The sequence below is a fragment of the Mobula hypostoma genome, chromosome 10, assembly GCF_963921235.1.
Source record: "Mobula hypostoma chromosome 10, sMobHyp1.1, whole genome shotgun sequence".
Taxonomy (NCBI): domain Eukaryota; kingdom Metazoa; phylum Chordata; class Chondrichthyes; order Myliobatiformes; family Myliobatidae; genus Mobula; species Mobula hypostoma.
Genome location: NC_086106.1, coordinates 109,083,876 through 109,104,049, shown reverse-complemented (window position 1 = coordinate 109,104,049; position 20,174 = coordinate 109,083,876). Strand labels below are relative to the sequence as shown.

At 41.5% G+C, this 20,174-nt stretch overlaps 1 protein-coding gene across 1 annotated transcript in view; it reads right to left on the bottom strand.

Annotated features, from left to right (window-relative positions):
* The window catches only part of LOC134353105 (magnesium transporter protein 1-like), a 31,220-nt gene extending 11,480 nt beyond the window's left edge, over positions 1-19,740 (bottom strand). Inside the window, exons 1-6 of the mRNA XM_063061021.1 lie at positions 19,614-19,740; positions 9,537-9,706; positions 9,308-9,425; positions 5,725-5,865; positions 2,067-2,207; positions 1,325-1,414 (exon numbers count right to left, since the gene is read on the bottom strand). Of these exons, the coding sequence (XP_062917091.1) occupies positions 1,325-1,414; positions 2,067-2,207; positions 5,725-5,865; positions 9,308-9,425; positions 9,537-9,706; positions 19,614-19,697 (744 nt within the window). The 5' untranslated portion in view covers positions 19,698-19,740. The remainder of the gene's footprint in view (positions 1-1,324; positions 1,415-2,066; positions 2,208-5,724; positions 5,866-9,307; positions 9,426-9,536; positions 9,707-19,613) is intronic.
* Between the last annotated feature and the right edge of the window lie 434 nt (positions 19,741-20,174).

Genomic DNA, 20,174 nt, shown 5'->3' with positions numbered 1-20,174 from the left:
AATGAAGAATTGAAAGTTGTAATCATCCAACACAAGCAATAGGTATAAAATGATATACAGGCAGTCTCCGGGTTACGAACGTCTGACTTACAGACAACTCGTACTTACGAACAGACTGCCATAAAGTGGTTTGTCGGAAGAAGAACGCCATCCACCATTGTAAGTCGCACCACGTTGCCGTTAACACTGTGTTGAGTGTATAACTTTGTATTTGGCTTAAATTTTTCTCTTATTTACCCTTGTAACCAAGCTTCCAAAGCATAAATCCGATGCAAGTGCTGGTGATGCATCAAAGAAAAGGAAAACGATCACCGATTGAAAAGAAAGTGGAAATAATAAAGCGATTGGAAAGAGGTGAAACGTCATCAGTCATTGGAAAAGCGTTAGGCTACAGTTGGTCAATGATCGCAACAATTTTAAAGGATAAAATGAGAATAATAGAGCATGTGAAAGGCCCTGCCCAATGAAAGCTACAATTATTACTAAGCAACGCAGTGGTTTACTTATTGAAATGGAAAGGCTATTTATAATTTGGTTAGACAATCAAAATCAGTGTAATATGCCTATTACCCTTACTTTAGTGCAAGAAAGGGCTCGAAGCCTTTTTAATGATTTAAAAGCTGCAGGTGCAGCAACTGAAGCTGATTGTGATGAAAAATTTGTTGCGAGTAGGGGTTGCTTCAATCGTTTCAAAGTGAGGGCAAATTTACATAATATTGAAGTGCAAGGTGAAGCAGCAAGTGTCGATGTAAGTGCTGCGAGTGATTTTCCTGAAATGTTGAAAAAAATTATTGAGGGAGGCTATCTGCCAGACCAAATATTTCTCTCCATTATCTTCTCCTGCATCATCCAATTATTAATGTTACTTCACAAATGCCCCTTCCGGTATGCAAGACATCAATGGAACAAGAGTAAGTGATAACCTTTAATCATGATCGTTTTTCCTTTTTTTCTCTATCTAAACTGTTTTAAGAACTGTTTCTTTAATGTTTTTTTTTACAGTACTGTATACCTACACACACAGATTCTCTCTCTTCAGTACAGTACTGTATGTAGTTACTCTTATTATTACTGTATTATTATGATGTACTGTATTATGTTTAAGATGTTTTAGTGTATTTGGAAGTGTTTCTTAAGTGTTTCATATGCACAGAAAGGTAAAATATATACTAAGACAAACATTTGACTGACGCTAAGTAAGAACCCTAAGTACCTGTTCTGACTTACCTACAAATTCGACTTAAAGACAGACTTGGGAATGGATCTCGCTCGCAAGCCGGGGACTGCCTGTACTTTGAAAATTAAGGTAGATTGAACGACTTACCACTTGACCATTATGAGGGTTCTTATGTGCATATGGTGGACCTCGGATGTGATTCCACATCTGACCAGAAGTCATTGCAAGTACAAAACACTGCAAGTGAAAACAGATCAATAAATGAACAAGCCAAATTTTGATACATTACATTTTGCCACTGGAACCTTCAGATCAAAACAAATTCGTCCCCAAACGTACTCCAAGCTGAAGCTGACAATGCAGAGCAGGAGAGAGGGGAATTGCATTTGTGAGCCAAATTGAACAAAGCATTTCCTTAACCAGCATGATGTCATAAACAGACCAAAAGAAAATTCAAACAATAATTTTAGCACAGAGAAATGAAGGAAAATAAGTTTGGACTGAACTTGTTTGTAGCAACATATTAAATGAAAGCTATATTCTTTATGCTTTCTCTGAAAAATTGAATCCCTGATGGAATGAAATGCCAGTTTAATTTTTATTGTCCCGGGGATTGATTGGCACTCTTTCATAAGAAGCAAATATTTTTAGATACTTAATATTTATGGTAGATGGAGAAACTACTGATCCTATCAAAAACCAGATTAAAACACAATCTCATGGATTTAGTGCCAATGTCGAACATATTACATCTCTCAATTTTATTCTTAAAGCATACCGTTTCCAATGAGCTATTTTTAATCACGCATTTTTTAAAAAATTGAAGTTGTATTATCTAGTTGTTCACAGCAACCATAGGGATAGCATTAAAATAAGTTGTTTCACCTACCAAAGCAACGAAGGCCCAGCCATTTTTATTATAGAGAAAGTCAAGGTTATTCCGCCTTAGATATACGAGTCCACCAATTATAGCGAGTAAAAATCCCAGCATTAAAGGACCAGCATAGTTAGGTGGCCTTATCACACGAATCTGTTTCAAGTAAAATATAATTCTTAATTTTGCTATGATATTACAACTAATAGTTTTGAGTACAAAATAAAGTACGCCTTTTAATTATACATATCATTGTGTCAAAACACACCCCAGAATAAACATGAAACAACAAGCAAACAATGTGAAATTTACAACTTGTATATGGTACTATTAACATTAAACATCACATTTGTTCTCAGATGTACATAATGGATTCTCTACTTTAGCACAGAGTTATCTACATGTGCATACTAATATACAGGTGGCCCCTGTTTTCCAAACGTTTGCTTTACGACAGCTCACTGTTACGAAAGTCCTACATTGGTTATCCGTTTTCGCTAACCGAAGAGTGTTTTCGCTTTTATCAAAAAAGGCAGCATGCTCCCCGAGCATCCAAGCTCCTCCCCGGAATTGCATTCTTACCGCCATAGCTTAAACTCGTGTCTGTGAGCATCTGTGCTTTATCCCGATTTATTTTGTGCATCCGTTAGCAAGATGAGTTCTAAGGTAGCAGAAAAGCCTAACAGACCTCATAAGGGTGTTACACTTAGCGTAAAACTGGACGTAATTAAGCGTTTTGATCGTGGTCAACGAAGTAAGGACATTGTCCGCACGTTGAACTTGCCTGCGTCCATCATTCGCACTATTTACACGCAGAGAGAAAGAACCTTGAAAGCTGCTGATGTTACTATTGGTTCTGTTCGCAGCAAAGTGGTCGCTTTTAGTCGGCATCCAATAATGGATAAAGTGGAAAGTCTATTGCTTGAGTGGATTGATGGGTGTACAAAGCGTGGTGTTCCGTTATCTTATACTTAAGGAGAAATCAGTCAGCCTTTTTAATAAGCTGAAACAGCAAGCACTGGATGATGGTGATGAAAGTGTTGCGAAAGTGGAATTTAAAGGTAGTCATGGGTGGTTTGATCGGTTTCTGAGGCGAGGGCAGCTTCATAGTTTAACGTTTACCAGAGAGAGTGCTTCGGCTGATACTGAAGTTGACGAAGATGATGTTGAAGAGGTTTTGGCATCCCATGACTAAGAACTGACAGATAAAGAGCTGATGCAATTGCAAGAGGAAAGGATACGAATCGAAACCGAACGCAGTAGCAAACGGCCCAAAAGTGGAGTCATCCAGGAACTGAACGTGAAGCACTTGCATGAGGTTTTCACTGCGATTGACAGCGCCGCACTGATTGCAGAAAAGTATGGCTTTAATTTCGAAAGGGCATGTACATTTAGGGCATATTTGCAGGATGGTTTAAGTGCTTACAAAGAACTGTATGACAGAAAAATGCATGAGGCTGTCGTTTTTCAAGCCTTCCACATCAGCCACAGCAGACGATGAACCTCGGCCTTCGACATCAAGGCAGGCAGACATAGACGACATTAGTGACCAGTCTCCTGTACCTCCCACCACCGCAACCTCAGCCTAACACACCATCATCAGTGTGCTCGCTGTCTTCCCAATTCCGGTAAGTAAAACTACATTGTACATACATGATTTCTACTTTATATAGGCTGTGTATTTTTATGTGTCATTTGGTATGATTTGGTAGGTTATTTTTCGGGTCTGGGAACACGCAAACATTTTTCCAATATAAATGAAAGACATTTTTGTGAAAGTGGAATTTAAAGGTAGTCATGGGTGATTTGATCGGTTTTTGAGGCGACTGCAGCTTCATAGCTTAAAGGTTACTGGAGAGAGCGCTTCTGCCGAGAGTGCTTCCGCCCAGAGCGCTCGCATGAGATTTTCGCTACGCTTGACAGTACTGCATACACTTAATGCATACACGTCTGATCTTGTCAGTATGCTATTGATCTACCCAACCATCTGCTAAAACAATGCTAAGAAGTACTAGATTAGATTAGATTATGAGGACACTCAGTCCTCGATTATTGTCATTTAGAAATGCATGCATTAAAAAATAATACAATGTCCCTCCAGAATGATATCACAGAGACACAGGACAAACCAAGACTAAAACTGACAAAACCACATAATGATAACATATAGTTACAACAGTGCAAAGCAATACTGTAATTTGATAAAGAGCAGACCATGAGCACAGTAAAAAAAATCTTAAATCCTGATAGCCCCATCATCTCACACAGACGGTAGAAACTCTCCCTGCCATGAACCCCCAAGCGCCACAAACTTGCTGATGCATTGGAAGCACCCGACCGCAGCCGACTCTGGGTCCGTCCGAAAACTTCGAGCCTCCGACCAGCCCTCCAACACCGAGCACCATCTCTGCCGAGCGCTTCAACCCCACCCCGGCCGCCGAACAACAAGCAAAGCCGAGGACTCGGGGCCTTCCCCTCCGCAGATTCTGAATCACACAGTAGCAGCGGCAGTGAAACAGGCATTTCAGAAGTTTCACCAGATGTTCCTCCGTGCTCTCACGTCTGCTTCCATCAAATGAGGATTGTGCACGGCACCCTACTTGACAGGTAACAGATATCATTCAGTGCAGTGGCCGCTGCGAGCTGCGTTGCGTCGCCATCTTCTCCTCCCCAATCTTCTCCTCTACTAATCTCCCTAGTAGAGAATTTTTCACTAAATGTTTCCCAAGGAGCATCACAAGTCTCATGGGCACAAGAACTAATTCATATCCAAATGCCGGACTGCATTTTTGCCTTCATCACGCATTCCTACTTAGTATGATAAAGATGGGCAATGGATGCCTGGAACTGTCGCAGTGCGGAAGGAAAGTGCTCCCTCATTGTTATAACATAGAAGTTCCAGAATTTTGATCTGGTGATAGTAAAACAACTAAAAAAGCACTTGTGTCAAGTGGCCCAGTGAACTCTGCAGTAAGTATTCATGCACACCTGCTGACTCCTCATCCTTCTGCATGATGGATACCATAAATCTGGCAGCAGCATTCAAAGACTTACTTATTGTAGTGCTGCAATGCATCCTGCTGGCTTTTACTGAGAATGACTACCCAAGCACAGTAAGGGTGTGGCACTTCATGTAAGTTCAAGTCAATACTTTCGGGAATTAAGAAAAATATAGTCATAATGTATAAAATACTTCAAATATTTTTTCTTCATTTTCACATTAATTTCTTTATCCAAAACATCAACTCAGTCAAATGTCAGTCATTCAGTGCAAAAATTTAATTGAAGTACTACAAGACAACTTAGGTTTCAGTAAGGAGGACATGCCTTTATTTGATATCTGCAAATACTCCTCCATTTTAAATCAAAACAAGAATTGTTTACTGTTTGAAGGTTCATCTACTCATTGAACTGGAGAAGGCCTCCTTAGTTTTTCAATGCAGATCAGAAACAGCTTCTGAAGACGAGCTACTTATTTAATGGGGGGGGGAAGAGAAGCACATTATAAGCTCTGGAAAAAGCATTGTAGGTATTCAGCTGAAAGATACAAGGAATAATCTTGTTCTGCTGACTTTGAAGGTACAAGTTTTCCAATATTTTACATTTTTTTGATTAAGAGATAATTGGGAGAATAAACTAACATACTCACGTGCAGAAACACACATATACTTACATTTATTTCTGTCCGATCAGCAATCCAGCGTGCAATCTGTTCAGCTGCAAATCCTCGAACTTGCAGTTCGTAAGTGTCTGCTCGTTTTGGTTTCCCTTTAGCCGGAAAATGCATGAACGTTGGAGCAGAATTCATATTGAGCTAAACATGAAAAAAGGTTACAAATAGTTAAGCTTCTTAATTTTAATACTTTAGGACTACATTTGCTGAACAGAAGTTCTTTGGGGCCTGCAGCCTTCCAATAGTTGACTTAAGTAGCTATTCTCATCCATGGCAGCAAACATTTTATGTAGAATTTACAATACAGGAAAAGGGCTTTCGGATGAATTTTCTACATTTATTGTTCACAGGATCCTACTGCACTAATTTGTTTATCTTTGTCATGCGCTAGTAAGACTCAGTGTGTTAAAATCAGGAATGTCAGCTGAATAAAGGCAGAGATAATGATCAAACTATTCCACTGTACCACCTCAAAATTTTTTGAGAGCTTCTAGAATCAAAGTTACACTGTCATAAAGATGGTGGACTCGAAACCATCTCCTTGTTATGCTCTGTACTGAAAGAGGTAAAAAAGATGCTATTATCAAGATCAATACAACATAATCTGTTTCTTAACACTGAACTGTCTGCACATGAAAGACTTTGAAATCTTATGTAAAACAGGTTGAAATATTCTGCTTCACTTTAAGAAATTAAAAGGCTCAAAATAGAAAAAGTATAGATGCCAGACAGCTGAAATAAAACATGTTAAAAATACAAACAGTAGGTAGAGAAAGAAAACAAAAATTTCAAGTACATGGCCAATCGTCAGAACTGATAAAACAAAGGAATCAACACATTTTAAATTGCAGGGAGAGGGGTTGAATAAACATTGGAACTGCCTTTTCATAAACATGAGAAAGTCTGCAGGTGCTGGAAACCTAAAGCAACACACAAAATGCTGAAGGAACTCAGCAGGCCAGGCAGCATCTATGGAAATGAATAAGCAGCTGACATTCCAAGCCAAGACTTTTCTTCAGGAACGTCTTTTGTCGAAGAGAAACTGAATATACTACGAATGGTGTTAATGCTGTTTGAGAGAGACGAAGGTTTGCGAACTGCTGATTATCTGTCTGGATGAAAGATAAAATGCACAGCAATGACTGAAAGCAGGAGGAGAGAAAGGATAAAAAAAAATCAATACTGGAACTGCAAAGAAAAATATCCTGGATAAGCAAAACACTAAAGATACTACAAATCCAATATAGGACAGAATGATGTAAATATTAAGATAGGCCAGGCAGCATCTGTGGAGAGAAAAAGATTTACTACATTAAGTTTACATTACCTTTCAGCAGAACTGGCCTCTACTGACACAGCTGGAAAGACTGCTTATAGTCCTAGGAGACCATTTTGCCAAGTGAAATAGAGTCAGTGTCATAAAAAAGTACAGCACAGAAGCAGTCTGTGATGAATTATTTAAACTGCCTACTCCCATCAATGACCAGAGCCCTCCATACCCCTCCGTGTACCTATCCAAACCCCCTTTAAACATTGAAATCTAGTTTGCATGCACCACTTATGTCGGCAGCTTGTTCCACACTCACACGGCTCTGAGTGGAGACATTTCACTTAATATTCCCCTCAAACTTTTCACCTTTCACCCTTAACCCATGACCTCTAGTTGTAGTCCCACCCAAACTCAGTGGAAAAAGCCTGCTTGCATTTACCCTACCCTCACACTTTTGTATACCTCTATCAAACCTCCCCTCATTATTTTACATTCCAAGGAATAAAATCTTTCTTTATAACTCAGGTCCTCCAGTCCCAGCAACATCCTTGTAAATTTTCTCTGCATTCTCAAACTTATTTAGATCTTTCCTGTAGGTAGGTGACCAAAACTGCACACAATAGTCCTAATTAGGTCTCACCAATGTCTTCTTCAACTTGAATATAACATACCATCTCCTGTACTCAATACTTTGATTTATGAAGGTCACCGTGCCAAAAGCTTTATGAACATATCTACCCGTTAAATAGCGTTTCTCCAGCTGATTTTCTACTTTCTTGGAACAGGTTGAATTGACAGTGGAATGCAGAAGTGGCAGGCAACGTATGCAGGGTCATATCCGTAGACTGAATGAAGATGTTCCAGAAAGCAATGACCCATTTGGGTTCTCAAAAACAAAAGGGAAGTCACATTGTGTGCACTGAATGTAGTATATTGGCATTGGAAGTACAAGTGGCCAATTTGGAGTTTTTATCCAGACCGTGGACCCTCTATCACATCCTTGGAAATCCAACAGCTCTGGCCTGTTACCTACTGGAGATTTTTCATCATCAACTGCCAAAGTGACATTTCATTCCATGTATTCCAATCCAATTCTGAACTTGCAAAACTATTCACCAAGAATCAACCTCAACATTGTTATCAAACCTGCTGAGGAAGGCAGTGTACTGTTTGGTGACATGACTGCTACCTTGTGGAGAAGATCATCCATCTCTCGTAGGGACTCCTATAGTTGGTGAGCTAATTTGCTAATTTCCTTGAGAGATCTTCCCCCAACCAGCTCATTTTTAGTACCCCATCACACACAGCCTGCTTCTAACTCCTCCTCATGATCCACATGTAGGATTGTCCAGGTAGACCCATCATTTCAGCCAATTCTTGTCCCAAAAACTAAAAACCTGACTTCTTTCTGCCCTGACACTATTCTTTCCCCTTGTTCAGTCTCTCCACATACCCTGGGGCCATTTTATCAGTCTCCAGTGGCCCGGTCACAATTGGCTCATTTTCACTATAGATATCAAATCTTATCTCTCTACCCTACAGCAGGATAACCCAAGGGTCCTTTGGTCCTCCTTTTGCATAATTCTCCTTGCTTTCCTGAACTTGTTCTCACACTGAAATCTTCTAAGGTGTTAACTGTTTTGTGTTGACCATGGATATTGCCTGACATCTTGAGTGTTTCTAGTATTTTCTATTTTCAATTCCACATCAGACAAACTCACTCATTTCTTCCAAATCAGAATATATAGCTCTGAAAACCCAAGATTCGCTTGCCTGTTTGTTGGATATGCAGAACAATCCTAATTTCAGTCATACTCACTTCTTTTCCATTAAAAAGGCTACTACATTAGAGTTGCTTCTATGCTTGTGCAAAACTCAGAAGTTACATCATGCTTTCATTATCACATGGTCCATCTGTTTCTCAATTTCCTGCTGTTATTTTCATGACACCCCCTCCTGTTTGCTTTCCAAGATTCCCGCTCCCCCCCCCCGCCGTCGTTTTAGTGAAAGGTCACAGACAGAACTGAAAGATTGACTTTATATCTCTATCAATAGATGGTATGTGACCTGTGACTATCTGGCATTTTACCTTTAAACACAAGGCCTCTCAGTTAAAAGGAAAAGATGTTTTAAAACAAGTGTTGATGCTGATGATGAGGACAATTTATCTCAACATAAGTTTTAAATATCAGAATAAAGTTGCTCTCCACAACCTACTACATTGACTCCAAGGAAATTAATGACACTTATTTCAAATACAACGACATCTGTTCAAAAGACTGAAAATAATCGAATAACAAAATTGAAACTGACCTGGTGAAATACATCAGATCCTTCATCAAAATCCACCAAAGCAAAGAAAAGTTTATTTGCAAAGGAGCTTGAGTAACGCCAGGAGTTGGCCAGGATTTGATATTCTTCATCCACCTGCCTTTCAAGAATTAAAATAAAACTTATAAATTTTATGTTCAAAATAATTATTAATAGATATAGCTCATTGAAGTACATTTGTGATATGATCTGAAAAAACGTAGTCACACACTTGCAAACAGTGCACTGGCGCTGTGGCTGCAAGGCAGTGAACATCACCACAATAGAGTAATTCCGCGGTGGAGCCTTCACAAATCGACGGAACTTATCACCATTCATCCGGATTACAGCTCGTCTGTTTGCCCATTCCATCAACTGCCCAACTTTTTCAGACAGAATTGTCTATCAAGTCAAGAAAAAAAGATAGTGGACAATTAATTTGGTGTCAAGACTGTTCATTTAATAAATAACATGCAAATCTTCAAACAACTAAATAGTGTACAAGGAATGGATGTTTTAGTTGTATGGACTGGTATCTCTTCCCCTAAAGACCAAATACTATTCATATATATTAATATTATTCATCATGACACCATCAGTGGCTCTAAATTCTATCAGTGACACAAAACATGGTTTGAAACACACTTCAAAGACAATCTTAAAATGTGATCGTTGACACTAAAGTAATTTTTCAAACATTCATAAACTTAGTATTATATTCTGTAATTGCTCAGTTAATAACTTTAGCATCATTTTCAAAGGCTGAATCAGGAAACCAGATAATGAACAAATTAATGAATAACTCAGAAAGGCATGTCAAATCAGTTTCTTCATTTTGCCTTTAAGTCTTTAATCTAGTTTTATAAAATATACAAAATAATTATCACAAGTTTGAACAACCCGATTACCATCAATTACAAGTCTCACATTCTGCTGGCAAGTTTCTGGTTTACAAAAACTTAATCCTTCTGCTGAGCAATTCAAAATAAAGATCTTCAAAATTATATTTCCTATAGTTATCAGAATATAGTCTAACTATATAGGTCTAGGTAAACTAAAGTAGACTCACTGCTGCATACCTCTGCTGCAAATGGTGGATGAAATCAGAGCTTCAAGTACATGAAAAACATTTCCAGCATGTGAGCCATGCAGCAAATACTGGTGGTAGGATGTTTTTCATTATCAGATAGACAGTGCAAATTATTCAATTTGTTCAGAACTGCAAATTCTGAGCAGTTCTGAGGCAGTTAATAACTTGAATAAATGTGTACTCCAAATGCATTATGCACTTTAATATTCCAAAAAAAAGTCATTTGGCTAAACTTTACTTGTTTGCATTATCAGCTCCACAAGAAAACTCAGAAATCTAACTTTCTTGTACAACTGGTAGCCCACTAGATGTGCTGAGCCTTTGAATGTCCTACGCAAGTTTAAGTTACTGTTGTACCTGAAGCCTGTGATTTAAAGTTCTTGCAGCTAATTAAATTCAGCAGTTATTAAATCTTGCAATTTCATCTCTGAATTGCCTTTATGAGACAACTTTTCCTAATCAGGGATATTTTTCTTCATCTTTTCATGTCTTCCTCAGCTGAAGACAATCAAGCAAGTTTGTATTTGTACCAACACCTTTCCCAATCTCTCTCTATGATACTACATTTTATCTCCAACATGTTTTGTATCTTCACCATTGAACAGAATCATCCCAACTTAAGCTACATGGTAAGGGATAGGAGAGCAGTCCTGAGAGACAACATTCTTGTGGGATCATCCATCGAGAAGAAGGGGAGGATCACTCTACTGGGAATGCAAACAGTCAGCAAGAACTTGAGGAGCAGGTGTGTAGAGAAGCCACGCATAGTTTTAAGAATAGGGCTGTACTAGTGCGAGATTTTAACTTCTGTGATATTGACTGGGCCACCCAGAGTGTTAAGCGCCTGGATGGGATGGAATTAGTTATATGTGTCTAGTGTCCATGAATGTGTTCATGACTCTATATACAGAGGGCCCAGCTTAGCCGGGTGCAATTCTGGACAACCTCTCAGGGAAAGAGGAAGGGTAGGGAATCAAAGTGGCAGTTGGGATTAATTTTAAATATAGTGATGGAAAGACGTAAGCCACATCCAAAGGTCAGGAGCTAATTATGAGGAAATCAGTCATCAAGATGAACCTTTTCGAAGAGAAAGGATCCACGTGGACGTCAGCCAGTGAGAACAGCGAGAAGAGTTTAAAAGGAGACGATTATTTCTTCAGTAGTTTGATGGAGGCATGACTGCACAAGTGCGTGGACGTCAGCCAGTGAGAACAGCGAGAAGAGTTTAAAAGGAGATGATTATTTCTTCAGTAGTTTGATCGAGGCATGACTGCACAAGTGCGTGGACGTCAGCCAGTGAGAAGAGTTTAAAAGGAGACAGCTTTATAGAGTGGGCACCAAGGAGCATGAGACAGAGTAGGAAGGCTTTGGCTTAACGGGGCTTTGGTGATAACAGGTTGAGGCGAGGTAGGTTGCCTGTGTAGAATACAGACTGGAAGAATGTGTGAGAGGTCAGTGTTCTGTGCTCAGCGTCATATGTGGGAAGTCCGGAAGATTCCCAGCCTCCCGGACGGCCACATCCGTGCCAGATGAGTCAAACTGCAGCTCCTTAGGGACCATGTTAGGGAACTGGAGATGCAGCTCGATGACCTTCGTCTGGTCAGGGAAAGTGAGGTGACAAACCAAAGCTATAGGCAGGTAGTCACACCGGGGCCCTGGGACAGAGATAAGTGGGTAACCGTCAGGAGAGGGAAGGGCAGGAGTCAGAGGCTAGACAGCACCCCTGTAGCTGTATCCCTTGACAATAAGTACTCCTGCTTGAGTACTGTTGAGGGGACGGCCCACCTGGGGGAAGCAACAGTGGCCTCACCTCTGGCACAGAGTCCAGCCCTGTGGCTCAGAAGGGTAAGGAAAGGAAGAGGATGGCAGCAGTGATAAGGGACTCTATAGTTTGGGGGTCAGACAGGCGACTCTGTGGACACAGGGAAGAAGCACAGATGGCAGTTTGCCTCCCAGGTGCCAGGGTCCGGGATGTTTCTGATCGTGTCCACGATATCCTGAAGTGGGAAGAACAGCCAGAGGTTGTCGTACATATTGGTACCAATGTCATAGGCAGGAAAAGGGAGGAGGTCCTGAAAGCAGTCTATAGGAGTTAGGAAGGAAGTTGAGAAGCAGGACCACAAAGATAGTAATCTCAGGATTACTTGTGCAACGTGATAGTCGGTATAGGATAAATACATAGATGAGGGATTGGAGCATGGGGCAGGGGATTCAGATTTCTGGATCATTGGGACCTTTTTTGGGGCAGACAAAAAGGACGGGTTGCACTTGAATCCCAGGGAGACCAATATCCTGGCGGGGAGGTTTGCTGAGGCTACTGGGGAGAGTTTCAGCTAGGATTGCTGGGGGGTGGGAACCAAACTGATGAGATGGAGGAAGAGGTAGCTGGCTCACAAATAGAGAAAGCTTGGAGACAGTGCAAGAGGGAGGATAGGCAGGTGATAAAGAAGAGACACCCTCAGACCGATAGTTTGAGATGTGTCTATTTTAATACAAGGAGTATTATTAACAAAGGGGATGAGCTTAGAGAGTGGATCAGTACTTGGAGCTATGACGTTGTGACCATTTCAGAGCCTTGGATGGTGCAGGGGCAGGGATGGTTACTTCAAGTGCCAGGCTTTAGATGTTTCAGAAAGGACAGGGACGGAGGCAAAAGAGGCGGGGACGTGACACTATTGATCACAGATAGTGTCATGGCTGCAGAAATGGAGGAAGCCATGGAGGGATTGTCTACGGAATTTCTGTGGGTGGAAGTTAGGAACAGGAAGGGGTCAAAACTCTACTGGGTGTTTTTTTTATAGACCACCCAATAGTAACAGGGACATCAAGGAGCAGATAGGGAATCAGATTCTGGAAAGGTGCAATAATAACTTGGGTTGTTGTGATGGGAGATTTTAATTTCCCAAATATCAATTGGCATGTCCCTAGAGCAAGGAGTTTAGATGGGGTGGAGTTTGTTAGGTGTGTTCAGGAAGGTTTCTTGACACAATATGTAGATAAGCCTACAGGAGGAGAGGCTGCACTTGATCTGGCATTGGGGAAATGAATCTGGTCAGGTGTCAGATCTCTCAGTGGGAGAGCATTTTGGAGGTGGTGATCACAATTCTATCTCCTTTACCATAGAATTGGAGAGGGATAGGAACAGACAAGTTAGGAAAGTGTTTAATTGGAGTAAGGGGAAAATATGAAGCTATCAGGCAGGAACTTGGAAGCATAAACTGGGAACAGATGATCTCAGAAAAATGTATGGAAGAAATGTGGCAAACGTTGAGGGGATATTTGCATGGAGTTCTGCATAGGTACGTTCCAATGAGACAGGGAAAGGATGGTAGGGTACAGGAACCGTGGTGTACAAAGGCTGTTGTAAATCTAGTCAAGAAGAAAAGAGCTTATGAAAGGTTCAAAAAACTAGGCAATGATAGAGATCTAGAAAATTATCATGCTAGCAGGAAGAAGCTTAAGAAAGAAATTAGGAGAGCCAGAAGGGGCCATGAGAAGCCCTTGGCGGACAGGATTAAGGAAAACCCCAAGGCATTCTGCAAATATGTGAAGAGTAAAAGGATAAGACGTGAGAGAATCAAGTGTGACAGTGGAAAAGTGTGCATGGAACTGGAGGAGATAGCAGAGGTACTTAATGAGTACTTTGCTTTCAGTATTCACTACAGAAAAGGATCTTGACGATTGTAGGAATGACTTACAGCAGATTGAAAAGCTTGAGCATGTAGATATTAAGAAAGAGGATGTGCCAGAGCTTTTGGAAAGCATCAAGTTGGATAAGTCACCAGAACTGGAAAAGATGTACCCCAGGCTACTGTGGGAAGCGAGGGAGGAGATTGCTGAGCCTCTGACGATGATCTTTGCATCAATGAGGAAGAGAGAGGTTCAGAGGATTGGAGGGTTGCAGATGTTGTTCCATTATTCAAGAAAGGGAGTAGAGATAGCCCAGGAAATTATAGATCAGTGAGCCTTACTTCAGTGGTTGGTAAGTTGATGGGAAAGATCCTGAGAGGCAGGATTTATGAACATTTGGAGAGGCATAATATGATTAGGAATAGTCAGCATGGCTTTGTCAGAGGCAGGTCATGCCTTATGAGCCTGATTGAATTTCTCGAGGATATAACTAAACACATTGATGAAGGTAGAGTGGTAGATGTAGTATACAGGTGTCTCCCGCTTTTCGAACATTCGCTTTACGAAACCTCACTGTTACGAAAGACCTACATTAGTACCCTGTTTTCGCTAACAGGTGTTTTCACTGTTACGAAGAAAGGCAGCGCGCGATAAAAAGCAGCGCACACCCCGAGCAGCCACTCTCCCCCGGATTCGGAACTGCATTCTCGCCGGCATCGCTTACACACGTGCTTGTGAGCAGCCGTTTGCAAGATGAGTTCTATGGTATCGGAAAAGCCTGAAAGAGCTCATAAGAGTGTTACACTTAGCGTAAAACTAGACATAATTAAGCATTTTGATCGTGGTGAACAAAGTAAGGACAAACTGAGTTTGGCTTGTGGAAGCTGACGAAGATGATGTTGAAGAGGTTTTGGCATCCCATGACCAAGAACTGATAGATGAAAAGCTGAAACCAAATAAGTAATGATAAAATATGATTTTAACTTTGAAAAGGTACGTTGGTTTAGTGGGTATTTGCAGGATGGTTTGAGTGCTTACAAAGAACTGTATGATAGGAAAATGCGCGAGGCTCAGCAGTCAAGCAAGCCTTCCACATCAGCCACAGCAGACGACGAACCTCGACCTTCGACATCGAGGCGGGCAGTCATAGGAGAAGGTGAGCTGCCTGCTCTAATGGAAACAGATGACGAGATGACACCCCAGTGTCCCACCACCAACACCCAGACCGCGGACAGATACCGATTCGTGGAGAATGCAACAGTAGCCGGGAGACACACAGTACACCCTTAAGAAAAAAGCCGAAATAACATGCAATTAATTAGGTGCCGCCCGACACGTAACTGTGGACCCAGATCAGAGGCGATGCAATCAGCAATTGGCACTAATCTGGGCCAACAATTACGTGCCAGGCGGCACCTAATTAATTAGCATGTTTATTTCGGCTTTTTTCTTAACGATGTACTGTGTGCCTCCCGGCTACCGCTGCATGCTTCGCGAATCGGTATCAGTTCGCTGCCCGGAGGGTGGGGGCCACTGCACCACCCAAACTCTGACGACTCAGTCTAACACAGCATCATCAGTGTGCTCCGCGCTTTCCCAATTCCGGTAAGTGATACTATAATGTACATACATTATATCTACTTTATATCAGCTGTGTATTTTTATGTGTTATTTGGTATAATTTGGCAGCTTCATAGCTTAAAGGTTACTGGAGAGTGCCTGCACCGCATTTTTGCCGACGGGGCTTGCGTGAGATTTTCACTACGGAGAACAGTTCAGGCAATGATTGTGGAAAAGTATTTCTACTTTATATAAGTTGTGTATTTATCATATCATTCCTGCTTTTACTATATGTTACTGTTATTTTAGGTTTTACGTGTTATTTGGCATGATTTGGTAGGTTATTTTTGGGTCTGCGAGCGCTCACAAAATTTTCCCATATAAATTAATGGTAATTGCTTCTTCGCTTTACGACATTCCGGCTTACGAACCATTTCATAGGAATGCTCTACCTTCAGATGGCGGGGGAAACCTGTATATGGATTTCAGCAAGGCATTTGACAAGGTAACCCAAGCAAGACTTATTGAGAACGTAAGGAGGCATGGGATCCAAGGGAACATTGCTTTGTGCATCCAGAACTGGCTTACCAACAAAAGGCAAAGAGTGGTTGTAGATGGGTCATAGTCTGCATGGAGGTCAGTGACCACTGGTGTGCCTCAGGGATTTGTTGTGGGACCCCTACTCTTCGTGATTTCTATAAATGATCTGGATGAGGAAATGGAGGGATGAGTAAGTAAATTTGCTGGTGACACAAAGGTTCGGGTGTTGTGGATAGTGTGAAAGGCTGCCAGAGGGGACAACGGGACATTGGTAGAATGCAAAATTGGACTGAGAAGTGACAGATGGGAGTTCAACCCAGATAAGTGTGAAGTGGTTCACTTGGTAGGTCAAATATGATGACAGAATATAATTTTAATGGTAGGACTCTTGGCAGTGTGGAGGATCAGATGGATCTTGGGGTCCAAGTCCATACGACACTCAAAGCTGCTGCGCAGGTTGACTCTGAGGTTAAGAAGGCATACGGTGCATTGGCCTTCATCAATCGTGGGATTGAGTTGAAGAGCCAAGAGGTAATGTTGCAGCTATATAGGACCCTGTTCAGACCCCACTTGGAGTACAGTGCTCAGTTCTGATCGCCTCACTACAGGAAGGATGTAGAAACAGTAGGAAGTGTGCAGAGGAGATTTACAAGGATATTGCCTGGATTGGGGAGCATGCTTATGAGAGTAGGTTGAGTGAACTTGGCCTTTTTTCCTTGGAGCGACGGAGGATTAAAGGTGACCTGATAGAGGTATATAAGATGATGAGAGGCACTGATCACGTGGATAGTCAGAGGCTTTTTCCCAGGGCTGAAATGGCTAGCACGAGAGGGCACAGTTTTAAGGTGCTTGGAAGTAGGTGCAGAGGAGATGTCAGGGGTAAGTTTTTTATGTTGAGAGTGGTGAGTGCATGGAATGGGCTGCCGGCAACGGTGTTTGAGGCAGATACAATAGGGTCTTTTGAGAGACTCCTGGACAGGTACATGGAGCTCAGAAAAAAGGAAAGCTATGGGTAACCCTGGGTAATTTCTAAGGTAAGGACATGTTCGGTACAGCTTTATGGGCCGAAGGGTCTGTATTGTGCTGTAGGTTTTCTATGTTTCTATGAACAAATGGCAAGTGAAAGGCTTTTAAGAGTGGGATATCAAGAGTACAGTGGCAGCATATTCTTGTAAACCTGGCAAGGTTAGAGAACCCTGACTGATGAGCAATCTTGAGGCTTTAGTCAAGGAAAAAGCACACATTGAATTTAGGAGGTGAATCACTTGATGGCTATTGAAAGATCAAAAATATACAAGAGGGAAATCAGGCGGGTAAAGAGAGGGCATGAGATGGACCTAGCAGGTAAAAGAAAATCTCAAGATTCTACAGCTATATTAAAAGTAAAAGGTTGTATATAGAGAGAGTTGGTCCGTAATATATATCAGCAGGCCATCTATGTTTTAAGCCATAGATGATGTGTGTGACTTTTAATGAACATTTCTCCTCAGTGTTTGCTCGAGAGATAAAGGAAAAGCAAAGGTGTTTTGGAGAACATTCATATTACCAGTGAGGAAGTGTATGTAGCTGTACATTACATTAAGTTCAATACCCTCGCCCCATCACCAGTGGTGAATATATGGAACAGGCTACCATAGAAGATGGCTGATGCACATGCAACTGTTTTATTCAACCAAACACCAGGAAATCTACAGATGCTGGACAGCTGCCTTGTATCTCTTTTGCCATTCAACTTTCCAGCTCTTAGCTCCATCCCTCCCCCTCCTGTCTTCTCCTATCATTTCGGATCTCCCCCTCCCACGTTCAAATCTCTTACTATCTCGTCTTTCAGTTAGTCCTGACGAAGGGTCTCAGCCCGAAACATCGACTGTACCTCTTCTTATAGATGCTGCCTGGCCTGCTGCGTTCCACCAGCCATTTTGTGAGTTTTATTCAAGCACTTGGATTGGTACATGGAGGAGGAAGGCTTTGAGGGATATGGGCCAAATACAGAAAATTGGGACTAACTGGGTGGGGACTGCTGTCAGCATGAATGAGTTGGCTGCAATTCTATGATGTCACTAGCAAGTGAACAGTGCTGCATACGTGCATACTCGGAGATAGTTCCAAGTCACCAATGATTCCTTTGACACCACTAATGAAATAGGAATCTTGCCAACTAACCTACTAGTAATCAAGATCTCCGAAAAACTACTGAAAGGGTGAATTGCTGTTCATGTCTTGGATCCCCAATGACATTGACAATGAAATTCATCGATGTCTCCTGCATGCAGCACACCTTTGACCAGAGAAGAATCTTAGAAGGTTAAGACCTCAAACCCAGCAAACCAAACACTGATCCCCACAATTCTGGGCACTCTGGAGATACAAGTGATTTACAGAAGGTACTGCCAGACATTGGACTATCATTGATCCATCTTTGAAAACAAATGATTAATTCATGCAGCAGGATAGGTAAACAAACATCACTGTCTCCTAGCCTAGCATCCCAGTGCAAGGCAGTAAATAGCCATAGGTATTTCTGATACTTGATACAAATCACTTTGTTGAGAGCTCTCATATGATATGAGATTAACAAGATAAAGAGAAACATTTCAAGGACGTTTTCAAAAAAGATCATTCAGGAAGTCTCTACAGCTGCCACATGCAGAGGCTGTGCATGATAAAAAAGACACACATCTCAAACAAGGCATATACATTTCTCATTAAATATCATCCACACCCCACCCATGAAAGGACTTAAATTATTCATTCAGTTCAAAGGATTCTTCATCCAACTCATGACTAAAGAATTGTAACAGTAGTAAGATACTGTTAGCTCTGAGGGACTGCTTAAGAAGATCTTAAGATAACTCAAACACAACTAAGGTAAAGGGGTAATTGTCACCTCTTACAGTTAGTTTCACTTATACCATAGCAGAAAGCAAAACTTTTCTGAATTGCAGATATTTAGAAAATTAAACTAGTCTGTTATTACTCTGTCAATTCACTCAAATCATTAGCTTGAACACATTTTCAGTTTTATCAAGATTACAAAGATCAATTAATCTATTGACTTTACTTGTTTCCATCGTTGATTTATTGCTAACTTTTACGACTCAATACATCTCTCTGCATAAACTGCTCTCGAATAGTCCCAGAATTTTATTGGTATTTAATTTTGAATATTTATTCAAGGCAGAGTCTGCAGATAGCAAACATAAGCGGTGACAGGGATTTGATGTCAGTGATCTTTCAGAATAACCGGAAAGCCAGCTAAAGGGTAAAGCAATAAGGCACTTCCCCGTCAGCTTTTATTTATAAAATCCGGAAAGGGGAGATGCGCTGGAGCAGTGGTCTGACTGGAAAGGTGACATGCAGCGTACCCCCGGGCAGCTCACTCGGCCCCTTTCGCCTTCTGCCATTTCACCGGTGCCGCCTCTTCCGGTTGCCTACTCGCTTCCCCGTCCACTTCCTTTAATTAATGAATAAAGCCCCCCCTTTCCAAACCTCTTTCTTCTTCTGTCCGTCGGACGGAATCCCACAGGAAAGAAACAGCACAAGAAGCGCCACCGAGAACCGACCGCCTCCCATCCTGGTCTCCCACCCGGCCCGCTCGACCCGGCCACGTGACAGACGGCGCCGTGACGTCAGACGCACGCGCTACGTCGGAACCGTTTGCTCGGCATCTTATGATTGGTTCGGTGGGTTAGCTCTCGAGCGCTCGATCACCTCGTTTCCACGTTTCTGATTGGCTCCTTCCCATTGTTCTCAAGTGTTGACCATGCTATAGTAACAACAGAGCAAGTTGACGTTAAGTTCCCAGTGCAACTGCTAGCTGAAGAGTTAGGTTGAAAGGCATATAGGAAAATTCTTAATTTTAGGAACGACTAAACACAAGAGATTCTGCAGATGCTGGAAATCTAAAGCAACACACAAAACACTGGAGAGCCAGCACCTGTGGAGGTGAACATTTCTGTAATGCATTGTGTGAGTATTCGTAGCGTCAGAGTGCGTATGACGTCAGGATGTAGAGAGGTAAAAATGAAACGTGTTTGTTCAATCTACAGC